This window comes from Delphinus delphis, chromosome 6, assembly GCF_949987515.2.
Source record: "Delphinus delphis chromosome 6, mDelDel1.2, whole genome shotgun sequence".
In the NCBI taxonomy this organism is placed as follows: Eukaryota; Metazoa; Chordata; class Mammalia; order Artiodactyla; family Delphinidae; genus Delphinus; species Delphinus delphis.
The window spans coordinates 69813486-69835894 of NC_082688.1; the positions used below are offsets into that span (position 1 = coordinate 69813486).

Sequence of the window (22409 nt, forward strand, 5' to 3'; positions counted from 1 at the left end):
AGAAAACAAACATACCCTCCTAAACACACACCACCGTCATTTGATACATGTGATTCTAATTGCTCAACTAGCTAAGAGTTCCTACCTCTTTTGGGAATTACTTATCTTGATATTTTGGAAGACCAGTTCCCAAAAAGAGAATTCCGTTGTGACTTAGCAATCTCACAAAGGTAATGTCAAAATAACATCACAAATGAGTAGACATGTTTTTCAACCTACTTGAAAGCAGCTGGACACCATGCATTTTTCCAGATACTATATGCAATCAGCTATGATTACTGTATGAGTAGCTTAGCCACATTCTTAACTAGTTTCTTCACTTAAAAGTGGGGAAACAGGAAAACCAAGAATAATTACACAACTTTAGACTTTCGTTTGGTTATTTTAAAGTTAGGGGCCTCAGAGTCATCTCATAATGAGGGAATTCTTCTAATTATCTGCAGAACTCTAATAAAAGAAGGGGGCAGAAAATGAAACTTTGGACCCGATGCTGTGTTCTTGAAGCTTTTTTACAATACTATGTCCATTCTGAAAACCATAGAAAAGATAGTAAATGAATAAAAGAAACAGAGGACAGGTAGAATCTCAAAGAGATAAAAAGAGGAAGCTAAACATCACAAGAAAAATTAACAATAATCAGCCCAGAATGAGAATGGTAACTGTCTTCACTACTATGATGGTCCCTGATTGCTCCTGACAACAGAAACTTAAAAATCATTTGAGCTCCAACAACAGTAGACTTTGCCACCTCACCTTTAAATAAAAAGTGTCAGTGTATACTTGCCATTATTTTTTAATTACCAAACCAGGATATATTCTGATTACAGTGATCATACTTCCATAAGCCACTACAGTTTCAATTAATAGTGATTAAAATCACATTTAAATATTCTGGAATTTCTAGGACTGCAAGAAATCAGATTTCTAAGTTGTATAATACTTTCTATTTTTGGATAAGTCTACATACTTTTGGAAAGCATAAAATATATGCATATTTTCTAGACATATTCAAGATGCTCTTCTTTCTTACAAATTTAACTGTCCTGCTTCTCACTTGCATTTCCTTCTTTGGAAATAACTAAAATAACACTGCTCTTAACTTTGAAACTGCTGTTTTACCATAAAATTAATATTATCCAATTTAGCCTAATAAAGTACAAAATCCAAAAAAGTATGCCAAAAGAAAACATGACTTAGATTCAGATAAATTTGATCATACTCCAAGCAAAATAATTCCATATGACAGAATACAACTTTCATTTAACGTGGGTTGTTACTTCTGTTCTCTAAAATTAGCATTAGATGATGCTATATGCATCTTAGTTGTTAACAAATAATAAATACCAATAAATCTTTTCCTAAATAATATGCTTCTTCTGGGACATATGTGTACCCCTTTTTATTTTGTAAGGAAATACATTTAAGGCATTTCCATCTAGGTTTTGGCTAGCTGACTACTCTGTTACTAGTTTGTACTCTAAATATTGCCCCAATTTTTATTTTACATTTGATATGTCAACACTGAAAATGTCTTCATCCTAATGAATACTATTTCTCTACTTTTACTGAATAAACAAAAATCTCCCATGAACTTGCAATGCTGAGTTGATAGGCTCCTCAAGTTTATACTGATTTCCATCTTTTAAACTTTCATGGTATTTTAAGCAAATTTTAATACAAGGATCTATGCCACTCCTCCAATCAACAAAATTGAAGGTGTATGTTTCTGTTATAAGCACTTTGCTAGGTGCTGGCAATACAATCAGATTCTGGTATTTCAAATATTTTTACAATGCAAATTGGTCATATTTTGTTATCCATTTTTCCAATTTATTTTGCAAACAGTTAATATTATACTCATGTAAATTTTAAACATATGCTCATATAGTCACTTAACCTTTATCTCTCCTTATGGAAAATACCACTTTTTTGTTTTTCTTGCCTTAATTCAGCAATGATTTAGTATACTAAATATCTACCAGTGACTTTCCCACCTTCCTTCAACCTGCCTTTAAAAGGAACAATGGTCATCTAGGGCTAGATACAAATGATACCTAAAATAACAGCAATAGCAACCAGGTATTGTATTCTTTTTTTTTTCTTTTTTAACATCTTTATTGGAGTATAATTGCTTTACAATGGTGTGTTAGTTTCTGCTTTATAACAAAGTAAATCAGTTATACATATACTTATGTCCCCATATCTCTTCCCTCTTGTGTCTCCTTCTCTCCCACCCTCCCTATCCCACCCCTCTAGGTGGTCACAAAGCACCAGCTGATCTCCCTGTGCTATGTGGCTGCTTCCCACTAGCTATCGATTTTACGTTTGGTAGTGTATATATGTCCATGCCACTCTCTCACTTTGTCCCAGCTTACCCTTCCCCCTCCCCATAACCTCAAGTCCATAAAGTCTATGTCTTTATTCCCATCTTGCCCCTAGGTTCTTCATCACTTTTTTTTTTTTTTTAGATTCCATATATATGTGTTAGCATACAGTATTTGTTTTTCTCTCTCTTACTTCACACTGTACGACAGACTCTAGGTCTATCCACCTCACTACAAACAACTCAATTTCATTTCTTTTTGTGGCTGAGTAATATTCCATTGTATATATGTGCCACATCTTCTTTATCCATTCATCTGTTGATGGACACTTAGGTTGCTTCCATGTCCTGGCTATTGTAAATAGAGCTGCGATGAACATTTTGGTACATGACTCTTTTTGAATTATGGTATTCTCAGGGTATATGCCCAGTAGGGGGATTGCTGGGTCATACGGTAGCTCTATTTTTAGTTTTTTAAGGAACCTCTATACTGTTCTCCATGGTGGCTGTATCAATTTACATTCCCACCAACAGTGCAAGAGGGTTCCCTTTTCTCCACACCCTTTCCAGCATTTATTGTTTGTAGATTTTTTTTATTTGTTTGTTTGTAGATTTTTTGATGATGGCCATTCTGACTGGCGTGAAGTGATACCTCACTGTAGTTTTGATTTGCATTTCTCTAATGATTAATGATGTTGAGCATTCTCTCATGTGTTTGTTGGCAATCTGTATATCTCCTTTGGAGAAATGTCTATTTAGGTTTTCTACCCATTTTTGGATTGGCTTGTTATTTTGATATTGAGCTGCATGAGCTGCTTGTAAATTTTGGAGATTAATCCTTTGTCAGTTGCTTCATTTGCAACTATTTTCTCCCATTCTAAGGGCTGTCTTTTCATCTTGTTTATGGTTTCCTTTGCTGTGCAAAAGCTTTTAAGTTTCATTAGGTCCCATGTGTTTATTTTTATTTCCATTTCTCTAAGAGGTGGGTCAAAAAGGATCTTGCTGTGATCTACGTCATAGAGTGTTCTGCCTATGTTTTCCTCTAAGAGTTTGAGAGTGTCTGGCCTTACATTTATGTCTTTAATCCATTTTGAGTTTATCTTTGTGTATGGTGTTAGGGAGTGTTCTAATTTCATTCTTTTACACGTAGCTGTCCAGTTTTCCCAGCACCACTTATTGAAGAGGCTGTCTTTTCTCCACTGTATATTCTTGCCTCCTTTATCAAAGATAAGGTGACCATATGTGCATGGGTTTATCTCTGGGCTTTCTATCCTGTTCCATTGATCTATATTTCTGTTTTTTAAGTGTGCAGTGTTTTAGGATGAGGTAAGTTTTTCATGGAATTCTCCTTGTTAGTGATGTGGGTTGCAAATTAGCAAAGGTTGGCTTTTTCACTGCCATAAAGTCAACAGAGGCTATAAATAGAACAAAGTTAAGTATGCGACAAATTCTATAATACAAATAATGCGATTAAAACCTACCTGCAGAAACCTAGGCAGAAGATGGTCTGATTCAATGCCAACATATATGTGCAGCAACTCCAAGAGGGAAATAGATTGGCAAAGTCGCATGACAAGTCCAATTGCATAAAAAGTGTCAACCATTGAATCTGTGTCCAGTGAATTAAAAAGACAGACATGGTAAGTAAAACATAGATCACAACCCAAATCTATAAAGCATTTTGAAATACAGTTGAGACTTCTTATTTCCTTTTTCTCAGTACATGTGAGAAATTTCCTAAATAGATTACTAAATTACAAAGACTATGTAACCAAAGAAAACACTTTATATCATTGTACATTTTAATTGCTCCTCTTCCAGAAAGGATTTAAAACTTGAAAAAGAAGGCTCCATGGCCAAAGCTAAAGCATTTATTCCCCATTTATGAGATTCTAAAGGAATCCCAGCATAAAAGTAAACAGCTAGACTCTAGACTACACCAGTGAAAACAGGCTGGAAGTCAGTTTATTAAAGAAGCTGTGGTGCCCACACCTTGTCCATTGACAGGAAAATGACAGAGATGAGAAAATACTATTTCAGAGAAGATTTATGGAAATGAGATTAATGATGCCATGATATCAAATAACATCTTATGTGTATCTAGCATTTATGGCTCATATATACGTAGTTAGTGCTTTCTGGATTTCTGTGAGTTTTAAACACTGGAACTTGGGCCCACTGCAGAGGGCCCAAAACAAATACTGCATTTGGAGAGAGCTGAAATGGGAGGCAAACAAATGTTCATCTAAATAGGATAAATGTGTTGGTTTAAATTTTAAATTGAAATCCTGCCATGTTAAGAATCTTCTAGGGAAGTCTTTGTTGTTTTCACTCCCTAGTGATCATTCACATGATAATAATTTATCAACCACAAAGGGTGTCTCTTCCCAGCAGCTCTATGAGATAGACATAATTATCATCCCCATTTCACAGATGATTCCTGAGGCATAGACAGTCCATGCTCTTATCCATGGCCCTGCACTTGCTGTAACAGAATTATCAGTCACACAGCTCCTTGAAGGAAGAAAGTAGCAGACGTTACTAGTCCAGGTGCTTGAGTGCTGTTGAGCTACTTAATTTATACATTGATTCAGGAACTGTACTGAACCCCACATAGTTCTTTTCAGCCTGCCTTCCATATGAATGGGTTGTGTTTCTTTAATAATACGTAGCTTTTATAATTATAACGGCAGGATAACAATTAAGAAATAAGTACACTGCTGACTAAGGCACTTTTCCTACTGGAAAGGCCAGGCAGCATAAGAAAGAGTTCATGCCTTGTTACTCATGTTGTGAATGACCTATAATATGCCCTCAAAGCCACAGCTAACTTCCAAGGTCTAGAAGTTATGTTTTTTCCTAAAAATATAAGGGAAGTTTTCCTAAGCCCTGTGTTTTCCTCTGCTTGAGGACTCCCAACACTCATAGTTGAAATTCAAGCCTCAGGCTGTATCTTTGGAGGTTCTTAACAAAGGCAAGAATTTATCTGTAGATTGCAGTAATGAAAAAGCAACATTTATGGTGCCACAGAAGTAGATTAATTTTCTGAGGATACAGAAGTCTGAATTGATGAGCACAGCATGACTTTTCCCAGATATATCCTAGATGTTTGTTTTTAGCTGAAACCAGCAGTTGCTCAAATTGTCAAGTCATGCAACAGTTGTAAACTGTGATGACACTTACCCATGTGGGGATGGAACGTGAAAAGAATGTTATTTTGACAGTCAGAATGTTAAATGACAGTGATTCATTTCTTGGAAAACTGAAATGCATTTAAAATCTTTACTTTTTAGGAAAGTGGAGGAAACTTATGACTTAAACCATTAATGCTAACTCCCATATAGGTGATGAGTCATCTACAAAGTGTGTCATTTTCTTATGGACACACTGCCCTTTAAAGGGATCAAATAGAAGCCTGGGGAATATAAAGTTTGTCTTTCATTTGTTAGTAGTTTCCAGTTATCTGAAACCTGGGGAATAAAAAACAGGAGAAGAATTGGTTAATTCCTGATTTCTCTGCAAAAAATGTTTTACTGGAATTTACAGATTTCCACAACACACACCAAATCTGCTAAGGTTTGGTGCAGAACAAAAACGGAAGAGTGAAATGGCACCACCACAACGCCATGTCTATGTTTTCAGGGCAAACGCCTACTCAGGGGGAAGCCACATACCTTTCCCTCATCTTACCTCCCCCCCTCCTCCAAAAAGGTTTTGGTTTTTGCAGTAAGAACAAAGTATGCTTACTGAAAAATATGGTCACTACATTTTAGAGAAGTGAAGGCTATTAGGTGCAGTTCATAGAAGTTAAAAAATTATTATAACCAGGACTAGGTGAAAACGAGGATTGAAAGTTAAAAATCCAAAACTGTTTTGGGCTTTTACCTTTTCCAAATGAAAAGAATCTGACTGTCATATTTGTGAATATCCATGAGTGGCCACAGAACTGGATTAAGTAGTAGATGAAAAGATAGGCATTCTTCCTATACCTACAATAAATACAGGAAAATACTTCATTTAAACATATTAAACACTTCCTTTATAATCACCCTTTCAGCATTATACTCATCTTTTCACTAACTTACTGGCCAATCTGAGCAAGCAAGAGACAACTATTCCATATCAGAGTCTTTTATTTGGTTACCCCTCTAAACCCCATCAGATTTTGAAAGCACACTATCTGTTAAAGTAACCATCCTGAGTTTGTTTAAAGACAAATATGGTTCTATTTCAAAATCCACTTTCATCTTTGATAAACCTCTAACCTTGCTGCTCCCCAAGGAATAAAAGCATTGCAAAGTAGGCTATGAATGTTTTTGAAAAGAAAATATGGATGGAGAGGGGCTGATGTGGTCGATATGTGTCCCTGCTAAGTGCAGAACTTGAACTTGATAACTAGGTTATAGTTACAAGAGGGGAGTAGCAATGGTGGTATTCCCAGGTGGTGGATAATTCAATCATGGGACACACCTGACTTCTGAATGCATTATGTGACTGGGGACAGTGTCTCACCACTGCCTATTATATTTTGCAAGAGCAGATAGCTTCCTTCACCAGACACACAGAGAAAGCAGTTTAGTCACTTGGGCCAGATATGGGAAGTCAAGCTGGCTTTTAAAATGGGTTGCTGGGGAGATGACTAAGAGAAGACTGACAGATACACGTTTGAGGGAGTTAGAGAAAGCACCGTTTGAAGCGTTGCCTCTGGTTCGGAAAAGCGGTGGGAGTGGCCCTGCCCAGGGTAGACAAGATTTTTCTCCTAGTTGGAGACGTGAAACCTCTGGGAAATCAGGCAAATACGTTGGTAAGCAGATACAGTGTAGCTTGATGATTTTACCTGGGCACCCCTACAGATGACGCAAGTACTACTAAATGAGTGGGGAAGAGGAATTCCTCCCTCAAACCTACAGCAGGATCACATGCTGCGTGGGTTAAACTTACACATCCCAGGCTCTACCCTCGTACCACTGGATCAGTTTTTCTGGAACTGGGCCCTGAAATCTACACGTGTGATTGGTGTTTCTGCAGCAAGTAGAGAAAGTCAAGGGAAGGGCTCCAGGTCGGCGGAGGGGGAAGAAAGAAAAAGACGGCAAGAGAGAGCACAAAAGGAAGGGTGGACACGCAGCCCGTCCTTCCCATTTCCATAGCTATAAAATGGGGGAAATAACAGTTACTCTTAGCGTTGTCGAGACAACTGAATTAGCTAATACCTGTCCAGAGCGCCACGGAGTGTGGGGCCTAAGTTTGCTCGGGCGCTGGCCGGTGCTCCCCCAGCTCATCAGTATCGGCACCACCCACCGCCCCGTTCCCCACCCTCACCCCCGGCGGCCCCTCTTCCCGTACCCGCTCCTCTCCCTGCTCTGCCGAGCGTCCTACCTGGGCTGCAGCCAGGCGGGCAGCTCCACGGGTCCCATGGGCCGCCGTCTCCAGGCTCTCCACGCCGACCGGGAACGAACACCCGCCAGGAGCGCCGGAGGGGAGGCCGGGCGGCCGGGCGCGGAAGGGCGGGGCCTCTCCTCACGCAGCAATTTACCAAAAAAAAAAAGTTCCTGAAGTTCCTGCGGCGGCGGGAGCCAGCTGCACCACCACTGGCACGCCGAGGCGCGGCAGGTGCCCGGGCTGGGCCGCCCTGGCGGGGGCCCTAACACACCCCAGTCCCAAGTAAGGTGCACCAGGCTCCTTACCCGGCTTCCTAATCTTTGTGTTGAGACTCCGTTGCAGCCTCGTAGAAACTAACGGACCCTAACCCCTGACCCCGGAAGCGCGCAGTCAAGCCATCCCAAAGCCTGCTGGGATGCGTGAGCCCCAGGTGCCGCCTCTCATTACCCTCACCTGTGAGAGCGGTTAGGCTAGGACGATTGTGAGCAGGCCTTCCCTAACACTTTTTCAGCCAAGAGGCCTGATTCCTCAGTATCAGACATCCTTGCCCTCTCATTTCTCCTGGGTCCTCACTGATGCTTGCAAATCCTTTTATTCACGTTGTGTTGTGCATCTCCCTATCCTTTGCCCAGCCCTCAGAAACCTCCTGATCACTCAGGCCTATGGCATCACTCTCTCCTTCATGCTCTGGTGACCCACTTGCTACTTTGCTGATAAGATCCAGACCATCTTCCAGCTTCTCTGCCTTCTAAGGGAAATATCCCCAAATAAATTTAAAACAAAACAAACAAAAAGCCGAGAAAGCACTTGCAAGTAAGCAAGACCATATGCCCGATTTGGGGAGTTGGAAGGTAGTATCCCCATTTTAGCTAAAGGGAGTTGAACCTTTCAAAAATATGTTAAGGCACTTGCCACAGGTCACATGACTGATAAATGGCAGTATGAGAATCTCAAGGTTTTTTTGTTTTTGTTTTTCCATTAGGCTAGCTATAGTTTCCTTCCTCCTAGTCCATTCTGACCTGGTACCTCATCTCTCCATTTCTCTGCACCTTCCCTCACCCCCTGCCCTGGGTCGGAAGTTCATCCCTCTCCTGCATTCACCAGTCCCTTCTCAAAGTCATTCCATCAGTTATTACCCACACCTTCTTCTTGCATCTCCATCCTGTCCTTTCCACTGGCTTTCACCACAGTTTAGGAACATCTTCAAATCTCTCCCACCCTAGAATTACACATGTTATTCTTTCTGCTTCTCTCTGGACGTAGTTTTCTCTCTCCTTTTTCTCATAACTCCCTGCCCACTCTCATAATCAGACGCTTCTTTATTTCTTACCATCTTCCTGGTCCATAACACCTTACTATTTAACTTCCCTTCCCAACACTCTCCAGAAACTGTTCTCTCAGGGAGGCTGCCTTGATTTCTTCCCTGAGTCCCCATTCTGCACCCACTGTGTAGATGACCCCACACAGTTCTTGCTCTTGGGGAGAATTTCATGTAAAGAGGAAACTGATTTTACAAGCAAACACTGGTGGCTAAGCAGTCATCAATGTCATCAGTGCCCAGGCCAGGCAGCGAGAGAGGAATAAAGTCCTGGATGGACTGGAATGGGGCGAGAGGAGAAGGCAGAAAGCGACCCTTTATCATAAAACACGGACCCTGCATCTACATCCTCCCCCCTCCTCCCCTTCCACAAGTCTACTGCATTTACCACCTTCACCTCTCTTCCCTGTGCCTCTGCAACTCTGAATGTTAGACTTTTCTCGCCTTCTGTCCTTTCTTTCTCTCTAGACGCCTCCTCTTCTCCAGCTCTATTTCCTCTCAGGTCTGCCCTGGGCCATCTTTTCCCTTTGCCACCATGTTATTCCTCAGCACAGACATCTCCCCACACGGCTTTATCTCCACGCGGATAATGGCTAACTCTATTATCTTCAGCCTCTGTTGTTTTTTTTAATGAACACTAGTTCTGGCCTTTCAGCAGCTTCTGGATATTTCTGCATGAAAATCCCATTGTAACTTCCAATTGAATCTATTTAAAATAAGCATACTGTCTTTCTTCCCATATCATTATCTAATTTCCTACAGGGAGGCCACGGTTTTCCTAGTCATTCGGGTTTAAAATTTAGGAGTCATCATTAAGTCTCCCCATCCAATCTAATTCTATTGATAGAATTATTCTGTTGAGATCACTAGCATTCTACTTCTGTTCCTTATACCCAGAACCCGGGTAAAGGACACCCAAAAAGAGCTCCTTTTTACTTGCCAAAGAACAAACTACAAACAAACAAAAAACCTTTCAAATCAAGAAGTTAGGGAATTCTACCTTGTTTTCCAAGGAATCAGTGCAGAGGGAGCTTATGAGAGAACATTTTGAGTAGGAAGTGCATTTCTCCCTCTTCCTTGGCAGGGCCTTAGGGCAGGTCCTCTTCAGGTCCTGCCAGCATTACCAAGGCAGACTTCACCAGCCTCCCTGCCTCCCGTCTCTCCTCCTTCTACCCAGACTACCATACATTAGTTGAAGCCTGCTGGAAGTATTTTCTTAAACCACAGTCCTGATCCAGCCATTTTTTTCTGGTCAAAATTCTTTGTGGTTCTCTGTTGCCTGTTACAGTCATATCTCCTCTTGCCTCTAAGCCAGTCATACACTGACATCTCATACCACCCTATCCCCCACCAATTACAGCAACTCACCATTCCATGACCACACCAGGCATTTTCTGATCATCATGTGTACCTATGTGAAACTTTTCTCCTTCTTTGAATTTCTCTTCTACTTCTTCCCCTTCATCCCAATATTTACCTGTCAAAGTTCTACTCATTCTTTAAAGCCCTTCCCAGAGCTTCTTCTGGGAGCTGCACTGGTCTAATGGATGTCTATGATAGCACTTACCTTAAGATATTTTTACTGGGGTTCCTGCCTACTCAACTAAATTGTGAATTCCCAGAGGGCTCTACCTCTTACTTACAGTAAGAATTTGACATACTTTAACTTCTATGAACAAAGTCTCTTTTGCCAAAACTACATGATTCTTGGGAGGATTGAATAGGAAAATGTATAGATGAAAATGTGTAAAAGTACCTAGTACAGTGCTTGGCATGATAGGTATCCAAAAATGTCAATTATCTACTTGTACAGGAGAAGTCAGAGGTCGGGATAGTTCAGGTAACTCAAAATTAACATGTTCTTGCCTTTAGAAGGAACTTTAACACTATTTGAATATGTCAGTGTTGTTTTCCTTGGGAAAATGTTTAAATTTGTTTTCATCCCTGTGAGCACCATTTGGGAAACTAAAGCCTTGAAATACATTTCATGGCAGTAGCAGATTAGCTCAAGAATTTTTTAAACCATATATAAAATGTAATAAGCTACACTATTTCATAATGATCTTCAGAGAAATTAAATCCAGTGGTTGAATATCCTGAGTTTGGACATTTAACCATCCATCTATCCATCACCCTGTTCCTGCATTTTTTCCCCTCCCATTCCTTGGCAATCCCATTTTTGAATGTCAATACTTCATGTGATATTCACTGAGAGCAGAGATGCTGGAAAAGTGCCCCATTGCCCCCTTCTTCTTCCATTACCTACAAAGGGCACTGTAAGGATACAGTTATACTCTGATAACTTTCAATTCTAGATTTCCTTTTTATTTCAATCACCTGGAATTTTCAGGGATCACAACCTCTCTCTCTTCCCACTCCCAATCCCATAGCACAGTTTGGAAATTTCACAAGCTGCTAGATCCATACATAACCCTAGAGATTATGTTGTCCAATCTTCTTGTTTCAAAGACACCAAAACTCTAGTTAAAGCTAGGCTGAGATCTCTTTCCACAGCATTGTGCAAAATTTCAGCTGTATTTGCCCAGTTATCTTATCTTACTTGGGCATTAATCATAAATAGTCATCTATTGTAATCTTTGCCTGGACATGCTCTCAGCCTCTATTACCACTCTTTTTCAGCTGATCCGAAGCATTGCTTTTACTCCTCTGCTAGAACTTTAACTATTCATCCTTTAAATGTCTTCCCCCTTTGCGACTCCATTTAGAAGACCAAACCCTGGACTTCTTGGTCATCATTATCCCCCAATCTATCCTCTGTCTTATTCCAAGACAAATGTGTTCAAGTGTGTAATTGGTTCATTCAGCCATGCAGGCGCTGTTATAAAATCTCTTAGTTCACATGATTATATTATTGATTATAAGCTATATGTGTTTTACAGTGCTTTCTATGAGTTATCTCACTTAATCTTCAGAGCAACCATATGAGGTGGGTGGGAACTGTTCTTTTTTTTTTTTTTTAAAGGAAGGAGATAGGGGATATATGTATACATTTAATGCAGATTAAAACCACAAAGAGATATCATTACACACGTATGAGAATGGCCAAAATTAAAAAGACACAATATCAAGGCTGAGAGGGAACTCAATCCATCCCTTTGCAGCCTTCCTACAACCAGCCCAAATCTCCTAAGGCAAAAGGATGCCTCTAGCAGGCTTGGAGGAAAGTAACATACAAAGAAATGCAAAAGAGAAAGTCACATTAGTATAATTCCAAAGTGTTATTCTTGTTATATACAGTTAAGGTTTTATTTAAATTCACATACAATTTTCATTTCTATTTATTCTTGTTCCATGCCATTGTCTATGATTACTGAAAACTGCTTTTCTTAGAATAATTCACTTTACAAACTACTTAGAGGAGTCACCCACAGAAAAACAACTTAATATGGTAATTTTTGAGATCAGATTTAGTTTTATAATGATGGAAACATTATTTGGGTCACAAATATAAATATTTTCAAGATCATTTTTATATTGATCTCTTTAGATAAAATTATTTTTGTTTCCATTATATCCAAATCACTTTAAAGGCAGGGTTGCTTTTTGATAGTCTAAGGTAAGAGATTTTAAAAATGAATTAGGCTTTAAAAATTTAAGACTTTTTGACTGTACGATATGTACACAGAGTCAAGAAACAAAACGGCAACATCTTTTGTAATCATTTTTTGGATAAAGAAATTACAAAACAAAAGAGATAAAGTCAAAATAAACAATCTAAACACTTATTAATTCATCTAAAATTATTGAATTTTACTGGATGTTTAAATAGATAAACATAGCTCATACTGTGCATTTATGTAGCTTAATAATGGTAGGAAATGCTGATCCCAAAAGAAAACTGACCAGAAAGATTCCTTCCTAGAAAAATGAGTTTCAGAAAAACAAAGGTCTTGCTTCTCAGATTATTTTAATCCATATTGCCTTCTCAATGTTGGCTACTCTGTTAGTTGAGTGGGATTAGATAAGAAGATCATAGAGATCTCCATGATCTGGTTCTGATATTCTATAAACTCACAATTTATTCTGTATCTCAAATACATATTTTCTATAAATGCTCTCCTTAGAAAAGCCATCAGCTGTTAAGTGATGTCAATGTTCGTACTTCTTTATTCATGCATTGGTTTGATACTTTCATTTTGCTGTTTGTGTATACTTTCCACAGAATTAGTGTTTGTTTATCAAAATATATTGTGCTTGACCTTGTGCTATGTGAGCTCTTATTGGCTGTTTGGGAGACTGGATGAATTTAAAGACAAAAAGACACATTCTCCATCCTCAAGGTGTTTCTAAACCTCAAGGTATTTAAAAAAATTTTTTTTAATTGAAATATAGTTGATTTACAATGTTGTGTTAACTTCTGCTGTACAGCAAAGTGACTCAGATATACACATTCTTTTTTATATTCTTTTCCATTATGGTTTATCCCAACATATTGAATATAGTTCCCTGTGCTATACAATAGGACCTTGTTGTTTATCCATGTTACATGTAATAGTTTGCATCTGCTAATGCCAAACTCCCTCAAGGTGTTTTTAAATGTCTGGATTTTTTGTTGTTGTTGTTTCTTTTTTTAACTATGCTCAGAAACAGAAAGAAACAGTTTCAGGGAGCAAGGAATTTTCAGTCAGAAGACCCGGGTTCAAGTCTAGATTTCACTTCTGTGTGATGTTGGACAAGTAATAATGCCTTTCTGAGTCTCAGTTCATTTATTTATTTATTTTTAATAAATTATTTATCTTTGGCTGCATTGGGTCTTCATTGCTGCACGCGGGCTTTCTCTAGTTGTGGCAAGCAGGGGCTACTCTTCGTTGCTGTGCGCAAGCCTCTCACTGCGGTGGCTTCTGTTGTTGCGGATCACGGGCTCTAGGTGCACGGGCTTCAGTAGTTGTGGCACGTGGGCTCAGTAGTTGTGGCTTGCCGGCTCTAGAGCGCAGGCTCAGTAGTTGTGGCACACGGGCTTAGTTGCTCCGCGGCATGTGGTATCTTCCTGGACCAGGCTCAAACCCATGTCCCCTGCATTGGCAGGCGGACTCCCAACCACTGTGCCCCTCCTTTATTTTTTAAAATGAAGATAATACAATTACAGACCCTAGCCTGCTTCCCCTATGAGGCTCAAATGTGATAACTGTCAAGCTTCAAATTCAAACGCAGACGAGGTCAATGTCCCCAAAGCCCAGTGACAACCTGCTCCAGCAGTTAGAGGTGGAGCCCTGGATGTTGCCTGTCAAATAGGGCAGAAGCCTGGGGTAGAAGGAAGAAGGGGACAGAGGAGGGAGGGTTGTGGTGGTTGGAGGGGGGTCAAGCTACAGGAGACAAAGGAACTAAAAGGAATTATTATCCTAAATGAAATTCAAGAGTTAGATCTCCAGCAAGAAAATGTTCAGCATATGTTCTGGAATGGGAAGGAGTCATAGAAGAGGAGATAATAAGTGGATCAGTGGGGTCGGGGGGAGGATTGAGGGGAGGAGCAGAGGTCAACTCAGAAGTAGAGAGTTCTGTTTTGAGCCAGGTCAAAAAGCCAAACTAAACCCAGATATGAAGGCTTGGTTCTCTAAATGAGGACTGTCTAGACAGAAGCAGGGTGCTGTCGTAGGTCAGATGTACTTGCGTTTGCCTGTTGTTCAGACAGAAGTCTGATTTCCCTGTGTCTGGTTGAGGGTATTGGGAGTAGGTGGAGATTGGGCCTTCGTAGGGTGTAGAAGTAGGGAGAAGACAAGATGGCTAAATTGCACCATTAGTACACTAGATACCGATGTCAAGGGAAGATAAAGGAAAGTTACCCTACTTAATATTGTTGTTGAAGGCTAATCCTGCATTGAGATTTAGTCTTTTAATTTATAAGGTTTATGAGCCTGATATAACCACATTTAAATGGCCATCCTTAGAGTTTGTAATGATTTCTTATCTGCTATTAGAAATAATCTTTACCACATAGATAACTTTTAAGACCATTGTAGAGATGGTTAATTGTTTTATATTGCTGGTATAAAAGTCTTATTCCATATGGTTGGACATCGCATGAGTGATATCTATCCGATTACCTGTGAGATAGGGTGAATCTGGTCTTGTGCTGGATCCCAGCCCCCAAGAAGGAGCATCCTCTCAGACTAGTCTGAGGGGCAAGAGTGGCACTGAATATACGACAAGTAGAATTCAGTCAAGCAAGAACAGAAAAAACTGCTTTACTGGTGCCCAAATCAGAAAATAGCCGGGTAAGGGAGCCACCAGGAGACAAATTTAGAACAAAATTTGGACTGATCTTGATTAATCCTAACTGATGATTTTGTTAGCTCAGGCTTGCCTTTACAGGGCTGGGTGATCTCTTCCCACATTTCCAAAAGTCCAGATATGAGCCTTAATTTTTAAAAAATTATAAATCCTTTCTCTATAAAAGCAATAATCAGTTTAAAACAAAATAGAATTATAATTTCATTCACAATAGTAACAAAACTAAAGATACCTAGAAATAAAGAAGAAACATACAGATTCTTTAAGAAGGAAGTTATAAAATCTTATTGTCAAATATTAAAAAATGAAACAAATGGAAACATGTTCTTGAATGGAGTCCTTAATGTCCTCCAAATTTAAATTTTCTCCAATTAATCTATGAAAGGAAGGAAATTACAATGAGAATCATAAGAAAAATTTTTTACTGAATAAAGTAATCTTAAAGTCCATACAGAGAAAGAAATTTCTAAGACTAGCCAAAAAATTAATTAAAAGAGGAATAGTGAGGAGAATACTAGGCAATAAAGTACAAGACATTGTATTGATATAGGAACAAACAAACTGAACAATAGAAGACAATCAAGATCCCAGGAATGGATTTCAACATATATAGGAATTTAATGTTTGACAAACTAAAATTACAATTCCGTGAGAAAAGGCTCACTTCGTTAATAAATGGTTGGTACACCTGTTTAATCCATCTGGAGGAAAATAATGTTGGAATGCTATCACACACCACATACAAAAGTAAATTCCCAGTGGATTAAAGAATTAAGTGTATAGAAAAAGTCAGTAAAAACAACTTATAAAATTTAGATGATTATTTGGACACCCTGGGGGTTAGGAAGATCTGTTCACCAAAACAGGATTATAGAAAAATGTTTTTGTATGGCAAAAGATATCAAAACAGTGCCAAAAGATTAAAATTATATTTGTATTACTGGGATGAACCTAACACTTAGTCATGATATATCATCCTTTTTATATGCTAGTGGATTTGTCTGCTAATATTTTGTTAAGCTTGAAGTCTGCTTTGATATTAATATAGTTACTCCAGATTTCTTATGATATGTGTCTGCATGGTGCATCTTTTTCCATCCTTTTACTTTTAGCCTATCTTTTTCTTTATATTTGAAGTGTAAAAACTAAAAAATTTAAAAAAATAAAGTATATCTTTTGTAGACAGTATATCATTGGGTCTTACTTTTATATCCAGTCTATAATCTCTGCCTTTTAATGAAAGTATTTAGTTTACACTTAATGCAGTTATTGCTGTGGTTGGGTTAATATCTCCCATCTTGCTATTTGTTTTCTAATTGCTTTTTCAATCTTTTTTCCTCCTTGCCTGACATTTTTGGAATTATCAAGTACTTTGGGGAATTTCATTTTGTCTCCTATATTGGCTTTTCAGCTATAGTTTCGTTTTATATTTTAGTGGTTGCTCTAGGAATTATCATATACATCCTTAACTTATTATAATCTACATTGAGTTAATATTATACCACATCACATATATTATTAAAAAAATTAAAGCAGAATTCTTCCATTTTTCCTTTCCATTAGTTCTGCTATTTCTGTATTCTGCCATATATTTTACTACTACATATACTATAAATCCCACAATAAATTTTCATTTTTTAGAAAGTTAATTGTCTTTTAAATAAATTTTAAATAAGGAGGAAAGACCTTTACCTTTACTACATATTTACCATTTTTTGCAATTCTTCATTCCCTCACATAGATTCCTATTTTCTATCTATCATTTCTCTTTATGCTTAAGAACTTCTTTTAGTATTTCTTCTAATACAGGGCTTACAGCAATGAATTATCTGTTTCTGTCTCTATTTCACCTTTTTTTGAATGATATTTTTACTCTATATAAAATTCTATGTTTCCACATTTCCTCCTTTTAATTTCTTTTACTGTTAGTATTTTTTGCTCTAATACAATTAGATTGCATCTAATTTTTGTGGACCTTGTGACCCAGGGCAGATGTGATATAAGAAGAACTTGAGCCTAAACATGTATATATATTTTTATTACTTCATTTCTTAGGTATAAAATAATTTCAGACTGTCTTGCCATTGTGGTGCCCTTGGTGTAAAGATCTGTTCATATTTAACAGACACTAAGGTGTGTATGAAGAAAGGTTTGGGAGTTTTATTCTAATTCTGATGAGGTGTAGAGCTCAAAGCAAATTATTTACTCACGTGAAGCCATTTTGCTTCATTTGTAAAATGAAGTAAATAAACTGACTTATGTTTATAAGAACTGTGACCAAAATAAGATCAGATAATGATATTCGTAATTATAATAATTACAATGATAGCTAAATATATCGAGGGCTGACTACTGCTAGTCTCTATTCTAAACACCTTATGTGATTTAACTGATTTGCTCCTCCAGCAAAGCTACGATGATGTAATATTAATTATTTCCATTTTACAGCTGAGAAAACTAGAATACAGATAATTTTAGTAAATTATCCAGGATTTTAACACTGCCAGTAAGCAGTGAAGCTAAGATTTGAACTCAGGTGATTGAAAACTGCCTTTACACACATAATTGGTTTTCAAATGCTGAATTTAAAATTTTGCTTCAAAATCTTGGGAGGCAGAATTTACTAAACAAACAGTACATTGGCTGGTCTTTACACAAATCTAAAATCTGTCCTGGGTTCCAGAGGAGATGTTTTCCCCTCCAACTTAATTTAATTACATCTGAAGCTATTTCGACATTTATCCATCACCATCATATTTATCCAGACAGCTGTCACATTAAAGCAGTTGAATCTATCACCCTCAACTCATGGCAACTAACAGACCCTCCCTCTCCCTTGACTGTGCCTTTTGCTCCAGCTGTTGCCTTATCTGCCTCCTTCTTTTTGCAACCAAGCTGGCATGCTTTTCAGACCCTCTCTGCCTAGGTTTTCTCCTTCACTTGACGTTAACCACTTCCTGCTTCTTTAAACCGTCTGTGGCCACTGCTGTCCTCTACCTCTCTCCTGTCTCTTTCTCCCTCTTTGGATCTTCGTTTCACGCTTTACATCTACGATAACCTATAGTGATTGTTTGTATGTCTGCCTCCCCATCACGCTTTGAGCTTTCTGAATATGGGAATCCGTGCCTTCGCTGCCCTCCACCCCCACCCCACCATCTCAACCTGGCAGGACATCAAGTGAGGAGTAGCTACTCAGGAAATGGTGTTTAATGTTATTTGAAACAGCTACCATTGAGAATGTTGGCAGGTGATCCCATAACGACTCCTTGGGGATGGTAAAGAATCCTATTCCAGGAAAATCAAGGGAAGTTTTTCTCGACGTCTGGGAGATTGTGCATGTTTAAAGACCCAGGGGAAGAATGCTATGGAGCACAAGTGATTAAACTTATTTAAGAAATGGAGACAGGAAACTTCCTGGAGCAGCATTGTAGGAAGGACTCCAGGGAATGCACAGGAGAGGGAAGTGACCTCACATTCTCAGCTCTACTCTTCCTGAACTAAAGTTCCCTCTATCTCAGAGAACAAATGTGATAAAAAATTTCCTTGAACGTCGGAAACATTTTAATAGGAAAATTATTAGCTCTTTAAAAAACATACTGTGTTGAAGATCTTTGGTGATTAGGCTTTAACATTTTTGGCTTTGGAGATTTGAGAGCTACATCAAAATGGGATTATTTCACCTTCAAGGTGTGTGTGACCTCAGTAAAGTGCAAACCTGAATTGGACCCACCTGCTGGGAGGCTAGAGTGCAGACAGAGCTTTGTGAGTTTAGCTCCCAAGGTGCATCAGCCTCAAAGGGGGCTTACCGTATTGTATGGACCTGCCATTTGTGTGTAGCTGGGAACAGATATACGATACTGGTGTTTGAGTTTTGCTGAAGGTCTTAAGGATACAGTCCTCACAAATATCACAGTATATTTTATTTTATTTTTTAAAATTTATTTATTTTACTTATTTATTTTTGGCTGTGTTGGGTCTTCGTTGCTGCGTGTGGGCTTTCTCTAGTTGCAGTGAGCAGGGGCTACTCTTTGTTGAGGTGTGTGGGCTTCTCATTGTGGTGGCTTCTCTTGTTGTAGAGTGCGGCCTGTAGGTGCACAGGCTTCAGTAGTTGCAGCACACAGGCTCAGTAGTTGTAGCTCACGGGCTCTAGAGCACAGGCTCAGTAGTTGTGGCACACGGACTTAGTTGCTCCACAGCATGTGGGATCTTCCCAGACCAGGGAGAGTATATTTTAAAAGAAGATAATGTTGATGGGTAATGAACTGAACAGAAAAATCTTTAAAATGATAACTAAACTATAATGATGTATTGTCAAAATTTGTTAAATATCTTTTTTAAAATCATAGGAATATAAAATGGATAACCAACAAGGACCTCCTATATAGCACAGGGAACTAGATATTGATAAGATTACCCAATTTCTTATAATAATCTGTAAGGGAAAAGAATCTGAAAAGAATAGATATATACATGTATAACTGAATCACTTTGCTGTACACCTGAAATTAACACAATATTGTAAATCAACTATACTTCAAGAAATACAAAACAAAACAAAAAAACAAACAAAAACTCATAGAAATACAATGGTCAAGTTGCAGTTAGTACTCAAGAGAACTTTTTGGTGAGGAACTCATCCCTTGAAGCTGTAGTTTCCTGATCTGTAAAGTTCTAACTTCACAGCACTGAGGTGGGAATAAATTAGATTTTGTTTGGTGTGTATTTGTGCATATAAACATAAACACTTAGCCCAGTGCCTGGCCCAATATTATAGATGAAATTCAACAAATTATTTATTAAAATATATACTTTACAAGTATGATACACCCACTTTGGTGACAAAATATTTCTGTGGCTAATCAATAGGAATTGACATGTTAACTCTTTCCTCATCTAACAGGTATTATCTTATCCTGACAGAAGTTATGGTGAGATAAACATCATCCTTCTTAAAATAAACCGGTCACTTGTTTTTTAAATGTTTTAGTTGATTAGGTTTTGTTATGCTTTTAAAAATCTAAGTGGCAAATAATGCAAAAATAGTTTCTTAAATTGGCTTGAAATGTAATTTTTAACAGGATATTTCAGGTTCACATTGTATTTAATTTTTCACCAAGCATTTTTATATACTGTATATAAGTCCATATGTGGAATATATTCTCTACTAAATTCACTGGCAAATAAACAAAAGCTTTCAGAGCCTTTAAAAAGTGCCAAGAGAGGGCTCCCCTGATGGCGCAGTGGTGGAGAGTCCGCCTGCCGATGCAGGGGACACGGGTTCGTGCCCCAGTCTGGGAAGATCCCACGTGCTGCGGAGCGGCTGGGCCCGTGAGCCATGGCCACTGAGCCTGCTCGTCTGGAGCCTGTGCTCCGCAACGGGAGAGGAAAAAAAAAGTGCCAAGAGAGGCCACACAGCCGACGCTGGAGCCCCCGGAGGCGGCAGCCGTGGAGACCGCGGCTGAGCCCTATGCTTCCGAGAAACTGGCGGAAGAGGCCACAGCCGAGTCAGGTCGGGTGACCGGTGGCGAAGAGCAGGGCACTGGCAAAGGGGAGGGAGATGAGCCGGAGGATCAGAGTGGAGACGAGACGCCGGGATCCGAAGCGCCGGGTGACAAGGCCGCAGAGGAACAGGTTCAAAGTCTCCACCACCCTCGGAAGAAGAGGCAAAAGATGAGGAAGAGGATCAGACTCTTGCGAACCTGGACACATATACCTCGGATCTCCATCTTCGGGTGAGCAAAGACCGCTATGGAGGGCAGCCACTTTTCTCAGAGAAGTTCCACACCCTTTGGTCTGGGGCAAGAAGTACTTACGGAGTGACAAAGGGGAAAGTTTGCTTTGAGGCCAAGGTAACCCAGAATCTCCCAATGAAAGAAGGCTGCACAGAGGTGTCTCTCCTTCGAGTTGGATGGTTTGTTGATTTTTCCCATCCACAGCTTGGTGAGGATGGATTCTCTTATGGTTTGAGTGGACGAGGACTCGAGGCAGAGAATGGGCAGTTTGAGGAATTTGGCCAGACTTTTGGGGAGAATGATGTCATTGGCTGCTTTGCCAATTTTGAGGTTGAAGAAGTAGAACTTTCCTTTTCCAAGAATGGAGAAGACCTTGGTGTGGCATTCCGTATCAACAAGGAATCCGTGGCTGACCGGGCCCTCCTACCCCATGTCCTCTGCAAAAATTGTGTTGTAGAATTATATTTTGGTCAGGAGGAGGAGCCTTTCTTCCCACCGCCAGAAGAGTTTGTGTTCATCCATGCCATGCCTGTGGAGGAGCGCGTGCTCACTACAGTCCCTCCCAAGACCATAGAGGAGTGTGAGGTGATTCTGATGGTGGGACTGCCTGGATCTGGAAAGACCCAGTGGGCACTGAAATATGCAAAAGAAAACCCTGAGGAAAGATACAATGTCCTGGGAGCTGAGACTGTGCTCAATCAAATATGGATGAAGGGGCTCGAGGAGCCACAGATGGACCCCAAAAACTGAGACCTTTTAGTTCAGCAAGCCTCCCAGTGCCTTAGTAAGCTGGTCCAGATTGCTTCCCGGATAAAGAGGAACTTCATTCTTTTTTTTTTTTTCGCGGTACGCGGGCCTCTCACTGTTGTGGCCTCTCCCGTTGCGGAGCACAGGCTCCGGATGCGCAGGCTCAGCGGCCATGGCTCACGGGCCCAGCTGCTCCGCGGCATGTGGGATCCTCCCGGGCCGGGGCACAAACCTGTGTCCCTTGCATCGCCAGGCGGACTCTCAACCACTGCGCCACCAGGGAAGCCCGGAACTTCGTTCTTGATCAGTGTAACGTGTACAACTCTGGCCAATGGCAGAAGCTATTGCTGTTCAAGACTTTCTCTTGGAAAGTGGTGGTGGTCGTCCCTAATGAGGAGGACTGGAAGAAGAGGCTGGAGCTGAGGAAGGAAGTGGAGGGAGATGATGTGCCTGAGTCTATAATGCTGGAGATGAAAGGTGGGCTAAACTCTGCAAGTTAGGGGTCCTGTCCTTGGTCCATGCACACCTCACTAGAGCCTCTTAGCACCTGGAGGATTTTCCACATGTAAAGTGTAAATCTGTGGAATAAATTAATGGGTGTGATCACTTGAAGATGAATGAATGAGCAGAGTGAATGGTTAAAAAAAAAAAAGTGCCAAGA

The 22409-nt window shown here is 39.6% G+C and overlaps 1 protein-coding gene and 1 pseudogene across 5 annotated transcripts in view; one reads left to right on the forward strand and one right to left on the reverse strand.

The window, feature by feature from the left end:
* The window catches only part of HACD4 (3-hydroxyacyl-CoA dehydratase 4), a 95941-nt gene extending 87891 nt beyond the window's left edge, over positions 1-8050 (reverse strand). For all 5 annotated transcript variants that reach the window (XR_009519884.1, XR_009519885.1, XM_060014808.1 and 2 more), the window contains exons 1-3: positions 7700-8050; positions 6209-6312; positions 3805-3932 (exon numbers count right to left, since the gene is read on the reverse strand). Coding sequence is in view for 3 of the 5 variants with exons in the window: in XM_060014808.1 (XP_059870791.1) it covers positions 3805-3932; positions 6209-6312; positions 7700-7737 (270 nt within the window). In the remaining 2 variants the exon portion in view is untranslated. The remainder of the gene's footprint in view (positions 1-3804; positions 3933-6208; positions 6313-7699) is intronic.
* Positions 7736-22248, forward strand: LOC132427678 (heterogeneous nuclear ribonucleoprotein U-like protein 2 pseudogene; annotated as a pseudogene).
* Positions 22249-22409: the final 161 nt, after the last annotated feature.